At 34.8% G+C, this 16,404-nt stretch overlaps 1 protein-coding gene across 5 annotated transcripts in view; it reads right to left on the reverse strand.

The window, feature by feature from the left end:
- The window catches only part of LOC148274962 (uncharacterized), a 48,825-nt gene that overhangs the window by 23,134 nt on the left and 9,287 nt on the right, over positions 1-16,404 (reverse strand). For all 5 annotated transcript variants that reach the window (XM_088236368.1, XM_088236367.1, XM_088236370.1 and 2 more), the window contains exons 6-16: positions 15,223-15,330; positions 14,257-14,422; positions 12,924-13,060; positions 11,164-11,254; positions 10,518-10,630; positions 9,709-9,946; positions 8,311-8,411; positions 7,382-7,532; positions 6,263-6,620; positions 5,143-5,272; positions 3,856-3,978 (exon numbers count right to left, since the gene is read on the reverse strand). In XM_088236368.1, coding sequence (XP_088092494.1) covers positions 3,856-3,978; positions 5,143-5,272; positions 6,263-6,620; positions 7,382-7,532; positions 8,311-8,411; positions 9,709-9,946; positions 10,518-10,630; positions 11,164-11,254; positions 12,924-13,060; positions 14,257-14,422; positions 15,223-15,330 — 1,716 coding nt within the window. The remainder of the gene's footprint in view (positions 1-3,855; positions 3,979-5,142; positions 5,273-6,262; positions 6,621-7,381; positions 7,533-8,310; positions 8,412-9,708; positions 9,947-10,517; positions 10,631-11,163; positions 11,255-12,923; positions 13,061-14,256; positions 14,423-15,222; positions 15,331-16,404) is intronic.

Consider the following 16,404-nt stretch of genomic DNA (forward strand, 5'->3'; position numbering starts at 1 on the left):
GTTCCTGCGCATTCAAATTTGTTTAGAACGTTGTCGAGAATCTTGACGTCATAACTGTCAAGGCCAAACATGTTGCGTTTTTCTAGAGACATATTTTTAAAAATTTATGTATGAAAACATTTCTCCACAATATCCATATTGATTTTGAGAATACAATAATTTATTCTCAATCCATTTAATATATTTTTATTGGTATTTGTAGTATGTGATATTTCCCCATTTCAGAAATACAAAACTTTAAAAAATCATAGCATAATAAGATACATGAAAATTGTAAAAAAAAAATTGGTTTAGTTTCAGTCAATTGACAAATAAAAAAAATTAATAAAAAACCACTGAACTTCCTCATGGTCAAACATGTGTCTATCGGAATGCAATAAGATACATGTTTAGCAATTCAACAGTATCTGATATTAAGGTTTGTTTTTGCTCTTCTGTAAACCTCACAAAATGCAGATTTGATGGTATATGTAGACTGTTGATATGTTGCGACACCGTTTGTTTCAGTTCACGTGTTTAAATCACATCTTAAGTGTTAATTTCTAAATTACCACACTGTTGATATAATTATTTGTTACAGGCAAGCCTTTGCCTATATCTCGTGTAGTATTGTTTTTCATCTGCGTTTTTCTTTCACCAAAAAAGCATCAAACTGTTTTTCAACTGGTTGGCCAAAATGGAACGGACAACTGGGCTTGGCAATTTATTCCAGTCTGAAACCACCCGCTGAAAGGAAGTTTTTCCCGGAATCAGGGACACTAGAGCTTCCAATTGCGACCCCCTGAATCGCTGTTGGGATTTCACTGACACATATTGCAGGGGGCAGTCATAGCGAAATATTTTTATATCATCGCAATAATACGGTCCGGTCTCAACCTGTACAAACGCAACCTGTATTTAAAGTGCTGTAAAAATTAACAAAATTGGAATGCTCGATATCTTCCGTCGTTGTACTGTGGATAATCTTCCTAGAAATAATTCCCAGGTCGGGGTGTGTAGTCAGATAAGTCACAAAAAAGTAAAAATAAGTATTGAACGCCACTTGATTGGATTATTTTATTATTCTTCGATGCGGGTAGTCAGTTAAGTCCAGAGGTCAATCTTCTTAGAGGAAATGGGTCTGACTTTTTATCATGCAAACGTATTCCGCATTTTCTCCCTGGATTATGGCACTAGAGCGGTGATTTTTTTACACACTATAGATTGTTTCTTATGGGAGCTAGGACCATCCAAAAACCCTAAAAAGTGCCCAATTTTATCTGCCGTCTTCGGACGTACAGTAAACGATGTTAAATAATTTTTACTCTGATACTTCTGATATAAAATCGGTTGAGTATTGGGGTGTGAAAAATGGGCATGTCAATTTAAGTCAAGCATAATCAGTCCGATGTGCAGTTTTATTTTTAGCACATTATTCAGTAGGAATATTTTTGGTATTTGACAGATTATTAATAATAAATTGATATTGTGCAGTAAGTTAGAACCATCGAGTCAGTTGGATACTATGCCAATCCAGATAAGTTTAATTCACACCAAAAAATCACAATTTCCATCGTCAAAAACATAACGAAATATATTAATACGCTAGCTTGTTGGACATAAAATTTTAAGTCAATAACATAAATATAATTAGATGAGTTCGAGGAATTTTAAAAACTTCATTTTTGTCATATCTCAAAATGTCCATTTTGGACTACACTGGTTACACACCCCGACCCGGAAATTGACTACAAAAGTTGCAGGGCGGAACTGGAAGCAGATACATACGATGGTACTTTTGTCCCATTTCCTTTGATGTCCGAGCGATGCGTACAATGCTAGAATGTATGAATGAATATGAATACTAGACTCACTCTACGGCCGACATAAAGCGTTTTCTCGTTCAACCGCTCGCACCGGAACGATAGCCAGCACTCTGCGAAAGATAGTTTTCAAAATGCCACAAATAAAAACAAAGGTTGATAAATAATTCATTGATTAATCGTAAGTGTCGCAGAAAGAGGAAAAACCACTTTAAAGAGTGTGGGTCTTCGTACTAAAAAAACTTTTTTTTCTCTTAATAAACAAGTTACTCTTTAAAATGTATCTTTTTTGGGTGATCCTGTGTATGTTGGATACGTTCCGATGTTTCGGCTACCACCGAAAGGGCCATCTTCGTTTAAACGTAAACTGTGTGTTTATTAAACCCTGAAGATGGCTCCTGCAATGGTAGCCAAAACGTCGGAATGAATTTAACCCCCACACTTTACACACCAATTTAACACCCAAAAAAGATACATATGCATAACAGTGACCGTGAAAACCTACGCACCTATTTACTCTTTAAAAATTCAATTTTGTAACCACGATTTTAATTGAATTTAACTCTACTGCTTTCATTGCCTGTTTAGCAAATTATATGCAGGGCTTATGTTGATTATAAAGAGTCTTCCTCATGACCATATTGCAAACACGAATGGTAATAAAAATTGTGTTTGCTTGTATTAAAAAACAATTACAAAAGTGGTATTTATTTATAAACTCAGTAACATCAATTCGGATTATTATTAATCATTGTTCAGAAAAATTACTTGATTCTGAAAAATTACTTATACGCCGAATAACAGATCAAAGGTGCGAGGTTCGAACCCCGCTTTATCATAATTTGTCATTTTCCACTATAAGAAAATGGGGCCAAAATTTAAATATTTGTGTAAATCGTGAAAACAAAATATGATTGTTTATAATTGTACAGTACGTAGAAAAAAACAGAAGAAGCGGCAACCTCTGGTGACAACTGTCACAAAGCATTGCCTTATTTATTTGTTTATTAACAAATAACAATTCACAACAGAGTTCCAGAACATTTTAGAAAAGAGAATGTCAAAGTCTAGACATTTACAGGGCTTATGACCTGTCATTGGCTGGTTTAAGTGGCCACACTCTATTAAAACTAAAAGATTTGTTTTAAATTATTTTTCGTGTGACGTCTCAAGTTCTATTCCCCTTCTTCTCGGCGAGTTCTGCTGATTATATTTCAACTCTCGAATCATTGGGTGATTCGGAAGAACTAGTGACGTCATGCAAAGCAGTTTGTTTTTTTTTTTTTGTATATCTCTTCAAGAAACTTGGCCATAGAATTTGATGCATTAATTTTTACCCAAAAAGAATAAATTTTTTTATTACCAATTAGGTACTTAGACACTAACACAGCTATCATAAACATAATCCGATCCCAACGCCCGGCGGTATTTATCCTTTACGTTAGCCGACCGTTGGGATTTTATTACTTAGGTTCTCATTTCGAGAATGATTTTTATAATAATTGAAGATTTTTGGTGTAACTTTTGACAATATTTTCATTCCGTATGTCCGAGAAGTATCTCGTTATAACAGTGAATAATTGTATGGAGAAAAGCAAGAACTAAAATGTCAACTAATGTTTCCTCGTTACATCCGAGATCTCGCTATTTCCGTGATCGTTATAACCGAGTTCGACTGTAGTTTGTTTTTGATTATTTTTTTCATAAATTTTAGAGAAACTCAACGGTACGGTTTAACGTGTAAAGAAATATTGTTTATGTCCAATTTTCCATAGCCTGAACCTCCTCATTGAAAATAGCTCAGGGATGGAGCGAACCCATCAACCCTCCTGTGTTGTGGAATGAATTCATTATATTACAAATACGCACCATCATCATGAATGATAGAGAAGTATTTGTCCATGGTTATAAGCATGTATGCAGTCATAATGTATTTTTCTCTGGCCGAGGAATACATTTCAAGTCATTCAAGGACAAATTATTGTTGCAACTTGTACTAACTGGGTGACCATAATGTCTCGTATGTTATAATTGAAAGTCCCATATGCGTTACCTTCATCTTGTCTATGAAGGTGGTGTTCCCGAGAATGTTGAATCTCTTGTCGGGATTTTCTGCTGCGTACTTCAGGGCCCAATGGGACTTGCCAGAGCCGGGCAGACCGCACATCATGATAACCTAAACGAGAGAAACAAATGTGTTAAATCAGGTAAATTAAAAATAATATAATTATCAAGCATAGTACATAATATGCAGTTAATACTTAGTAAACATTTTTTGGAATATAGCTGATGTTTGGTACACAATTGAGTCAAGCTAAACGCTTAACTCAATCTCAGTGAAAACTATCTAATCTGAGAAATCAACTGTCTTTAGACATTTTTGACTTTACAGGCCGATACTTTGATAAGTGCACGATAGATGGCCAAAAAGTTTGTATTGAAATCTTCTCTGAATATGTGTTGATGTGTGACATCTCTGAATAACTCCTAGGATTAAATTTGTTTATATTATAGAAGATATCAGTGGTGAAAAAATTATCGAACAGTTTTAAAATTCCCGCTCGGCAGTGACCGGGTGCCGTATCTCAAGTATCATATTACGTTATCTCTATGGAACTGTGCGTTGATTGTGTTGAATACCTTGTGTTATTTTTGTACTGATAAGGCGAAAGAATTATATTTATAATAATAACGACTTTAAATAAAAACCTCATTTTGTTTAGTTCATGTTTTGTTTTTCTAAAAATATAAATTATTTAAAAATAATAATCATAATATCTTAATATGTCAAACCGATGTTAAAGCGATGAGCAGATTTGCGAGACATTTTAAAAGTAAGCGAGAAGAGTGTTTCATGTTGAAGACGATATTTGAAGTATTATTGTTACCATGCATGCCACGGAAAACTCCGATATTAACTGACGATAAATTCACTTTTATTATTTTATATGTAGAATGTTAAAATCATAAGGATAAATATTTATATTTTAACAATAAAAATAACATAAATATGAGTTTCGCTTATCACACATTTGAAATTTGAACCGATGTTCAAATATAAATTTTAAAAATTAGTGCATAATATTGGACGAATTTGGAACACATAAAAATGTGAATTATTTGTAGAGTTACATTATTAAAAAAATGCATTTAAGATATAATTTAAGAACGTAAACACTATTAATTGTGCTTGGTGTCTCCGCGCGGTGTTCCATCAACACTATGAATGTGAGAGCGTACAGCATAATGCTAGCGCATTGTCCACAAATCTGTTGGAACACTTTTATATGAATGTGATTTCTCTCATCGCTCACTATTTGAATAACGAAGCTATGCGTACCTGGCACTCCTCTTCCGGAGCTGGCCTCTGCGGGCCGGGAACCAGTTGGTCCAAAGGCAGTTTCCCTATGTACAGGAATCCCTCCACAAGTTTGGCTTCCTCTCCGTCAACTTCTGTATCCAGCTCGTACCTAAATGTACCACACGGGAATGTTAGTTCACCTTGTAATATTTTGATGTATGGTTTTATTTTTTTATATCGTTTAAACCGTTATTTTGTTGCATTAATGTTACTTGAATTCATACTTTCTAAACCATATTAAATTATTTAAACAATTACGCTTATGTACTATATTCTATTAATTTTAATGACTTAATTATTTTGTATACTGATTTAAATTTGTTACTTCATATGTATGATTTATATTTTATCAATTTTACAAGTTTTCAGTGTTATTTCTTTCATTTGGAATGTTATTTTTAATTTAATTATTATTTTTAATATTGTATCATATGTAATTATTAATAATTTTCATTTACGTTATATTTCGTTGTGGTTAATTATTATGGATTTAACACGGCCACATATCCTAATGAATATGTATCCATAATATTTTAATGAATATGTATACAAATGTTATTTGAAAAGAATAAATAAAATAAATTTTATCAAATGGTTACTTTTAATCATCAAGCAGAAATTTAAATCTACCATAAATAATGAAAAATACTGCATGCAACTACACTGTCTCAGAATCACTTCTTCATTGCGTGTTTATCAGAGCTTTCTCAACCGCTATCACAACATGAGTATTACTTTGTTTGAGTAACGAGAGAATACTTTTTATACCCATTCACCACTCTAATTTGGGATCTAAACTGACTATCGACTATCGGACTATCGACGATTAAAAATTGCAAAAGCAATTGGTTCCAGGCAGAAGGGCCGATATCCGAATCAAGTGTTTCAGAAGCGCCGGAGTTTTCCTCTGCCTGAATCAAATGTTGACCTAAGAGTATATTTTCTTTCATCGATATATTTTCCCTAACACAGAGATCCGATAGGTATCTTAGAGGCATTTCATAAAAGGATTTCAATACTGTCCGTCCAGCAAAGCTCATATTTAATTCACTAAACCGCAAAGATATATTTGAAAATTTCCAGGGAATATTCCACAAACCTGGTAACAGTCTTCTTGCCCTGCGCCATTGCTTCCTTCACACCCTCTGGCAGGGAGTCCTTGTCATCGACAGGGTCCACCTCCATGGCGGCCTCGACCTCGGCGGCGACCTTGACATCGGTGGCGACCTTGACATCGCCAACGACCTTGACATCACCAGCGACCTTGACATCACCGGCGACCTTGACATCACCGGCGACCTTGACATCACCGGCGACCTTGACATCGCCAGCGACCTTAACCTCGCCACCCTTGATGACCTCGGCTCCATCGGCGGGCTTGACCGCCTCGTCGGATTTCACATCCTTCTTGGCCTCTCCATCGGGCTTACCATCTTCTTTGATGGCTTCTTTCTTATCTGAAATCAATTATTTAATTAGTTTTCGGTAACCTGAAATTCGCAGAGTATTGTAAAATGGAAGTAGATTAATATTATTATTGAACAAACAAAGCCAAACATTGAGATACACTGCATTTGGTTTGACAATGTAGTGCCTTAAGCCCATTAGTAAACAGAGTAAACAAAAAACTTCTCCTTTTTTTTATGAGTGGGTGATGTCAGATAAGTTAAAACCTAACCAATTTTAAACATGGCTACTAACAAGCAGAAGTGTTTCAATTAGCGAAAAAGTGGTAATTATTTGTAAAATAGAATGCGACGCGAAATATGTTGAAATGTGTAAAAAAAATCTATTTCCTTATCGCATTGTCAACATTGTGACAAAATACGAATGTTTATTTATCTGAATTTGAAATTTAGAAAGTGGTATGTTTGTAAGCATTTATTATAATTTTCAATAGTGACAATATGCAATGGCGATTGGATATAAAAAATCTTTTTCTGGTTTAACGAGTAATGTTTATAAACGAGCAAATTCAGTCAGTCCCATCTTCTTCGTAATAACCAAGTGTGACTGTATATAGAAAACTATAATTGGCCTATAATTTTGGTTTATTTGTAAATATTATATATTTTTTTCTATAGTGGCTGTTGTTTTCTTTTAATAAACAAATAAATATGGTGAAAACTAAATTATTCATGTGGAACTTGAAGATCAAAATGTTTAATATCATTCGGATAGAATATAAAAGTAATCATTAAGTATGTTAATTTTTCACCTAAACCATTATCATCTTTTTCCCCATCGTCCATAGAATCCAGGGGGTCGTACTTTTCCGAGCCCCGCCCTTTCCCGGGGGACTCGGCCCTCCCATTCTCCTTGCTCCCTTCCCTCTCCTTGTCTTCGCGCTCTACCCTCCTGCGCTTCTCCTGGGAACAAAAAAACAATGCAAAACTGATTTAAGTCCTCACTAAGATAACCTATTCTAAGAAGAACTGAAGGTATTTTTTTTTCCATTTAAACTGCTTCACATTTCAGTAAGAATATTGAGATGTTATTTAAAAGATAACATTACATTTTAAACCCGTATAACTTTTTTTGTGATTTCATCTGCTTTTTTAAAAATTGTTGGAAGTTCATAGTCATTTATTTTAGAAATAAAAGAGGAGGGATACATTGTGTGATGAGTGATACGTTTTTTTAAATAATGTAAATACAGTAAAACCTCATGTTAACATTCTTCAATTATGTCAACATGAAAACAATACCGCGCGCCACCGCGTGCGCCCAAACTGAAGAATAAATGCACGAAAATAACAAAAAATATTGTCTACATTCGAACCTATATTTTCATGTTAAGAAGTATCTACATAAAATTATTTAAACATGTTTTTTTTAAATTTAATAAAAAATCACATTGTGTTATTGATTGAAAAAATTGTTACATTATTTTTAATGAAATCATAGGTAAATATGAAAAATCCCAATTATGACTATTTTTAAAACTTTTTTTGCCGCTCCCTTGAAAAACGTAAAACAGGGGTTTTACTGCATGTTATCCCCTCTCTATTCAACCCTTGCGTTCCTTTGAAAAAAAACTTTTAATTAATTTTAAATCTGTGATTGATTATTTTTTACTCGGTGAAACTTGTATTTTCTTACAATGACATCATAAAGAAAGTATTTTTATTATAATTCTGTATTTACCTTTGGTTCATTTCTGGAACGATCCCTTCCGCGATCATCTTTCCTTTTTCTTTCTTCTTCCCGCTCTTTCTCTTTAGCCTCTTTTTCTTTCAAGTCGTTCACTGAGGAAAAATACCACAATTACTATAAAATATATATTTCCATGTGTTTGAAATGTGGTGTCGGAAACTATGAATACTTGCGAAAAAATGTAAGATAAAAAGTTTGTTAGAGAAAATTCGTGTAATTTATTAAAGAAATAAAAAAAATCCACAGAAACATGTGCACTTAATTTGATTCTTAGATAATGGTACAGTAGTAGCGATGGGAATTCATACAATTTAAAATGTGCACACGCCACCACCATGCACTTTCATTTGTAGCACACAATTGTGCACTACAAACGTGAAATTTTCAGCGCTACCTGGCGGGTGTTTTAATAACTAAAATTGTATTGTGTGAAGTTAGCTTCAGTGTGCGGATACTCATTATGGTACCTAGCGACCGCCTAGCGGGTGTTTTAGTAACGAAAATCGTGTTGTATGAAATTAGCTAGGAATGCACTGTATGGAGTTGTTAAACGAGGTGTTAATAGTGGTAATCAGTAATACCACCTTATAACATCTAGGTGCCGTTTAAAAATAAATTTTAATTTTATCATAAAATCTTATGTTCGACTTATGTTGACGATATTCTATGTATTTTAATTTAATTGATTTATTATCACACAAAACAAAATTATTAGGTTGGTACTGTGAATTTACACCGTGGGGCTATTGAAATTTAGTACAATCATGCGAGTGCGCTCGATAACACGAGTGTTAAAACACATTTGTGGTTGCGGTGTCCACTCAGTAAAAAGTGTGCGTGTTGCTCACTTCAACACACTAGTACTACAATTGTGCGCTATGCTCGGTGTGGTCTCATCAGTATACAGTAGTGAGTCAAGTACAGATAACCCCCCGTTGAGTACGAATTTGTTATGGTATGATTTTTAAATGCCCACAGGGTTCCATAACAAGCCTTTTCGAGGAATGCGCACAGGACCCTGTTAAGTGGGCAAAGGCCACCCCTGTTAGCAATGGGTGGCTACAGAAGTGTCCACTGCCGCTCTGCTGGTATTGGCTGGTGAACCTTCTGCAGATCTCGAGGTGATGGGGTCAACTGCGGTAAAATTACTTAAAAAGAGGTGGTGGTTTATTTTGACTCATCTTTTTTAAAAAATATTTATTTAATACTTCACAAAAATACATAATATAATTGAATTGTCAATGTATTCCTCACTGGGAACAGGCGGAGTAATTAAAATAACAGCGATGATACTACAATGCATAAAAAAAAATTCCTCAGTTTGATAGTCTATTGACAAATAAAATAAACCATCGAATTTCCGCATTACTGAAATAGTCAGCCACTCACCTCTCTTCTCCTCGATGACCACCTCGAGGGGCACCTCGACGGCGCGGCGCTCGACGCGTGTCTTTGTCAGCATGTTGAACTTGTCGTGGCCGTAATTGACGCGGTAGCGGCAGTTGCGCGTCAGCAGGTGCGGGAACAGGGCTGCTCCCCCCAGCGTCGACGGCTCGATGCTGTACGCTGTGCCGTGCGCATCGCCATTCACCGTGTACGAGATGGTGTGCGGCGAAGAATCCATGTCCTGAATTTTATGGTCAGGTGTGAGGAAAACCGATAGGAAGACAAAGGAGTACTTTCACCGATCATTTATAGGCGTTATAATATTTATTGTAAAATATAATACTAAAAATCCTTCCAACCAGATATTGAAATATTTAATAACCTTAAAATCGGTGATGTTAATGGCACGATTACAGAATGAATAATTAGGTTACTTTTATGAAGGGCATCGGTGGAGTTAAATTTATATTAAACAATACGGTTTACTTTTATATGGGATTGTAAAAGAATTTTTTTCAGTTGTCAGTTTTTTTCAGCTATTGTAATTAAAATACATAAGGAAATAATGACAATATTTGGCAGACTTCCATACAAATTGCCAAACTCACAGAGAAAGGTGAAATTAAAGCAAATTTAAATAAAGTTGTAGTTCATACTATTAAAAATAACTCAAAGTTTTGACAAAATAATTCAGGCGAAAAGCTCGTAGTTAAAACTTCAAAACAAAAGTATGATTATTCTATCAGTTGGTTCACATTCACTTCAATGGGCTGAAATTAGAACACTATTTATAAGAGCGCGTGATGACTCACCAGGTAAACTCCAACCACGTCCTTCTCGTTCAGCTTGACTCCGTACTCCTCGAATTCACAGTTGTTCACTTTGCGGCCAGAACTCTCGAAGGCCCAGCTGAGAGGACCATCACCTGCAGAAGACATAATCTTAATATTTTAACAATTCATCGCTTTCAACTTTTGTTGGTTTCTTTCTTCAAAGATATGTTTTTTCTAATGAATGGTTAATTCCATACTACAGTATTATTAATTATGATAACTTATATAACCCCATTTTTGTAAACATTACTTAAAGGATGCTGAATTACTAATCATCTTACAGCTACAGAGTGCATAGGCGTTTGGGATTCTAGTTCCACTTTTACAATTAAAGTTAATTATAAAAAAACATATTCTTTTTATTCCGCATCTACTTCTAAGTGGAGCATTAGGACATTATCAGATGCCTGCGGGAAACCCTATCGCTAGCCAACACTCTCGCCTCCTCCCACGTCAATCTTGTGTCAGCCGAATAAACCCGAAAGATTGTCATCGACGGCTTTCGAGGACAGCTGGAGTCCTTGGGCGTAAAAAAGAGGCAAATTAGGTTGGGGCTCTCCCGAGGCATCCACAGCAGTGTCTTAGCCGGGTGTTTTACTGCTAAGCGATGAACTTATAGACTTACCGAGATGCAGAGAGGAATCTTGTGTAGACCAGCCCAGTCTTATGGCTGGGGATGTGTTTTCTGAAGGAGTTTGCATACTCTCAATTCGTATCTGAAATAGAAAAACATTAATGAGTTCAATTTATATTTTTTTAGTATTGCAGAAAACACAAGGACTGTTGATAAAATTTAAAAAAAAGTTATTTGGACATGAAGAGCGAAAGGACAACAGTAAACAGTAAAAGTTCGTTAATTATTTTTTGTGCAATTCTGTCCCTTGAATAAATTTTCAAACTAAATTCTACTGTAATTTCGTAAAGTTATTAGCAGCAAAGTTTTAATGAAATCTAATAATTCGAAATTTTAGGCTGGCATGGTGTTTTATTTTTACTAAAAAAAAATGGCACGCAAAACACGTGCGGACATGTCCGAACTTGAAAAATATACCCTTTTGAGAACTTTAATTTTACCAGCAAATTTGTCGCAAGGAGAAAGTTTGAATTGTTTAAAATAAAACGATGTTAACTCATTAGTATGAGAGACATCTATATTTTCTAAAAGGTCTACATAAACATAAACGTTAACTACTCCATACCGCTAACACTAATAAGTAACTGAAGAATAAAAGCGGGTAAACAAATAAGGGGTAAATTATTGTCTCAAACTAAATTCAAAGTGCAGTGGAATTGACCTTTTTGTCTGCCCGCCGTTCACTCTGTTCCTGGCACTCACACCTTGGAGCAAAATTATACATATTTATTATAATCACCGTAATGTGGGATGTGTAATGGGATGTGTAATGTCACCGTGGTTATTCAACATATACATGGATAAATGTACGAAAGAATTGAAAAGTATGGATGTGGGAGCGAAAATGAGTAATCTAACTGTCAGTTGCCTTCTGTACGCCGATGACGCAGTCCTCCTAGCTGACAGCGAAGAGGAACTGCAATCCTTGGTTACAAAGGTTTACGAAGTGTGCAAGGAGAGTGATTTGCTAATGAATGTGCAAAAGTCGAACGTCATGGTCTTTGAAAGAAATGTAACTATGACTGAATGTAAGATTGTAGTAAATGGAGATAGTTTGAAACAGGTCGAAGAATTTGTATATCTGGGTAGTATGTTTACTAGAGATGGAAATATGGACAAGGATATTGAAAGGAGGGTTAGTGCCGGTAACAGAGTTAATGGTGCCTTAAAGTCTGTCGTAGCAAATAAGTGTCTATCGCAAGAGGCTAAATTAGCAGTTCATAATGGAGTTCTGGTACCAACCCTAATGTATGGAAGCGAAGCATGGAGTTGGAAAAAAAGGGACGAAAGTAGACTGAATGCTGTTGAAATGCGATCCCTCAGGCGAATGTGCGGAAAAACAATGTATGATAGGTGCCCTAATGTCGAAATTAGAGCAGAATGCAAGGCTGAGTTAAGCATTATCGACAAAATTAAGAAAGGTCTTTTGCGATGGTTTGGTCATGTGGAGCGAATGAATGATGAAAGAACGGCTAAAAAGATTTATGATGCGAATGTGTCTGGTTGTAGAAGTCGAGGAAGGCCGAGAAAGACATGGCATGATCAAGTACAACAAATTCTTGAAAGTGGTTATGTGAAAAGTCGGAATAATCGACGTGCGTGCATGAGAAGATGTATGAATGTGAAGGAAGCAAAGGAAGTGTGCCAGGACAGAGTGGTGTGGCGTTCTATCCTCTCTGCCTACCCCTCTGGGGAAATGGCGTGATGGTTAGTTAGTTAGTTAGTTATTATAATCTACGTTAAATGTTTACCTCATAGAGCACCTTCCCCTTAGAGACTCCGTGCGAGGCCCGAGCCCCCGCCCAGCAGTTGACAAAGGCCCCCTCCATGATGGGAACGGCAGAGTTGAGTTCTGGCACATCTATTTGCAAGTTCAAATCACTGTCATCTGTAATGAGAAATAATATATGTTACTACTTAATCTGGGGATGTTTTCCTCGGTTGCTGTCGCATGTATTTTTTCTTCTTTATGTGATGTAGTATTCATGTTGTAGTCATATGGGGAATTTGTACCATACCTCAGCAGGTTTGTGATGTATTGATGTATCCAACATTACAAAGTAAGATTTACCTAAATATATTTTTTTTAAATCAATAATTTTACTGAACACAAAAAAATTTATAAATATTCAATCTCTCCTCTAAAGCGGTCAAATTTGAGTTACGCTGTGATGAATTGCCATCGACGATATGTATATTTTTATGTTAATAATTTTGCATTTTTAACTTTCTCTGGCGAATAGTTCTAACGAATAGTGCTTATAATGAGCAAATTCAGTCAGTCCCATCTTAGTCTTAATAATCAAAATCGACTGTATTGTGACTTTGGCTAAGTTGATATTTACACCTGATGATGGATAATTCGGAATACCTGGAACTAGTTGTGTGCTAATATTAGACTAGTGTGTGGTATATATCGACACTGGAAAGAAAAAAGTTACCAAGCGACATCTAGCAAATTTACAGAATAGCCAATAAAGTTTTTTTGTTATATAAAATTTAAAAAATCTAATACTCACGTATTATTTTGTTGTGATTCTTACACAATTGAAATAAAAGTTTAAAATGCAAGATTCTTTGTGGATTAAAAAAAATAAAAAAATCTTATACTTGCGTATCATTTTGGCGTGGTTTTAACATAATTGAAATAAAAGTTTAAAATACAAGATGCTTTATTAATTCCACAAAAAAAACTTTAATTGGCTCTTCTGTAAAGTTGCTACATGTCACTTGGTAACATTTTCCTTTCCAGCGTCGATATTATATACAAAGTGTTTTATTTAAAATATATTAACAAATATGATTGATCACCTTGTCCGCCTTGTGGCGTAATGTTCAACGCGTTTGCCTACCATGCCTGCAGTCTCAAGTTCGATTCCCGACATGGTTGACATGAAATATTTGTTGAAAAATGTTTCTTTATACTAAAATATTTCATACCTTCATGTAACAAAAACAATACTGCGATTGGTGCATGGATGCAGTGCCCTGTGCACCATAAGTGCGGAAAGGGAATGACAATGACGATCTCGAATAATTGATCTAATGGACCAAAATTGTAAATAATTGTTTTTTAATACTCACACCAAGAGAGGGTGACTTTGTCGACGGGAATATCCGGCTCCGGCACGCGGAGGGGACTCTTGCGGCGAGGGGGGGAGGACTCGCGAGGGCGGCGCTCGACGGGCGAGCGGCGACGCTCCCGCCTCTCCTCCTCCTTAGTGGACTCGTCGCCATCGCGAGAGTTGTCCTGAAGTGGGCAAATTTTATAGATATAGCTAAAGGGACTGGAAGCCGAGAAGTATTTCTCTTACATCAGAGTATAATTGAGGGCATTGGAAGCAAAGATAGGAACCTCCAAAAAAATATTCTTTTTGGTTATGATGTCATTCTGTAGTTTATCAACTTTATTTTTATAAAAATCACGAGTTGAGTTGCAAATTTAGTTTGAAATCATACTTCTGATGGTTTGAAAATAGTGTTTGGAAGCAAACATAGCAATATCCATCAGCGGTTTTATTTGAACAATGACATTTGTGATTTAAATTTTCAAAATGGCAGTGCCAATTCGTCTTTCTATTAAAGCTAATTTACTAGTATTTTAAAGTTTAAGTTCAGTGAAAATAACATTCTAACATGAAGACTTTCTTTGGCATTAGTGTAGCAGTTTTTGTTATTTTTCTCGAAAACACCAAAACGGGAGTTTGCTATCTTTGCTTCCAATGCCCTTAATTATATACTTTGAAAGTCTTACTTTTTTTTTAAATCTCTTAAAAACTAATTTTTTACACACTTTTAATTTTGTGGTTTCACAATATATATAAATATTTTAGGAGTTTCACTATAAAAACAATAATAAACAATGTTTTAAAATTATTTTAAACAATCTGAGCACCAAGGTTTAATAGGTGAATTATAGAGCCTGATTTTGTGCTTTTAACTAGTAAGAATAACAGCGGATTAGAATAATTGTTGGATAATCGAACGGTAGATTACTGTAAATAAATCTGTGAATATTTGAAACGTTTATAAATGTAAAATGCTACAAACCTGAAGGTCTTGCTCCATGGCCAGGAGACTATCCGATGGTTGACTTCCCCAACGACTGTGTTTGTCTCTCCTCCTGCGATCTCTATCTCCTCGCTCTCTCCGGAAGTCCTACTCGAACACATAAATAACCATTTATATAATTAACAATATTTAAAGGCGTGCATGGATACACGCTGTGTAAGGATGATAATGAATCAAGTCCAAGTTTGATGTTGCATGGGGAGATAAAAACAGACTTAACATATTAACAGAGATGAAGAACATTTAAGAGAAGGTAATATAGAAATCTAGGCATCTACAGGGCTTATGACCTGTCACTGACTGGTTTAAGTGGCCACTTTACACACGGAGTAACATAACAGATTTCTTTGTTGTGTGTTAGTAAGCGAATAGTGGTCATTCGATTTTCTTTCAGTGACAAGTATTTTTGGAATTTATAACTAATATTGAAATATAGGTTATTATAAAATTACAGTTGGATTCTATGAAAAATTTACAGTAAATAATGATGTAATAACTTATTTATTTATACATCAACGGCTCAAAGGACCTTTTACAAAAAAGTAATAATTTACAGAAATAATCACAGCGGTGCACAATAATCATGTAGTACATAGCATGAAATAATCGAATAATTAAACCTAAACAATTTAGTTAACATATAGTACAAAAAACAAAAATTTAAAAAGAAACATAACATTTCTAAATAAAAGATAGCAATAACCATGATAAAATCTTATGTACTAAATATAAATATAACACAGTAAAGTTGAGAATAACTAGATAATAATAATAAAAAAACTAATACAACATTAGTACTTAAAGAAATATTTTTTTTTGAGCAATAAAACAAAAAAAAATGCTTAAATTACTAAATAATACCTCTATTTAGTGAAATCATCATTATCAGTTGGTTGGAAGAAGTTGCCATTTGGCAATAAATCCACCATTATATTCACGTATAAGTTATTAATTTAAAAATACTTAGTACACTTCCACTTATTTGTTTGATCAATTAGCGCTTTCACCCTCTAATGGGCATCTTCAGACTGGAATAAGTGGAAGTGTACCAAGTATTTTTTAAATTAATAACTTATATGTAAATATAAGTTATTACATCATTACAATGGAATTCCATCAAGAATTGTCAATAAATAATTTAAATCAGACAATAAATAACTT

Source organism: Micrasema longulum, unplaced genomic scaffold (assembly GCF_059751315.1).
Source record: "Micrasema longulum isolate JH-2025_06_02 unplaced genomic scaffold, ASM5975131v1 h1tg001544l, whole genome shotgun sequence".
NCBI classification, from domain to species: Eukaryota; Metazoa; Arthropoda; class Insecta; order Trichoptera; family Brachycentridae; genus Micrasema; species Micrasema longulum.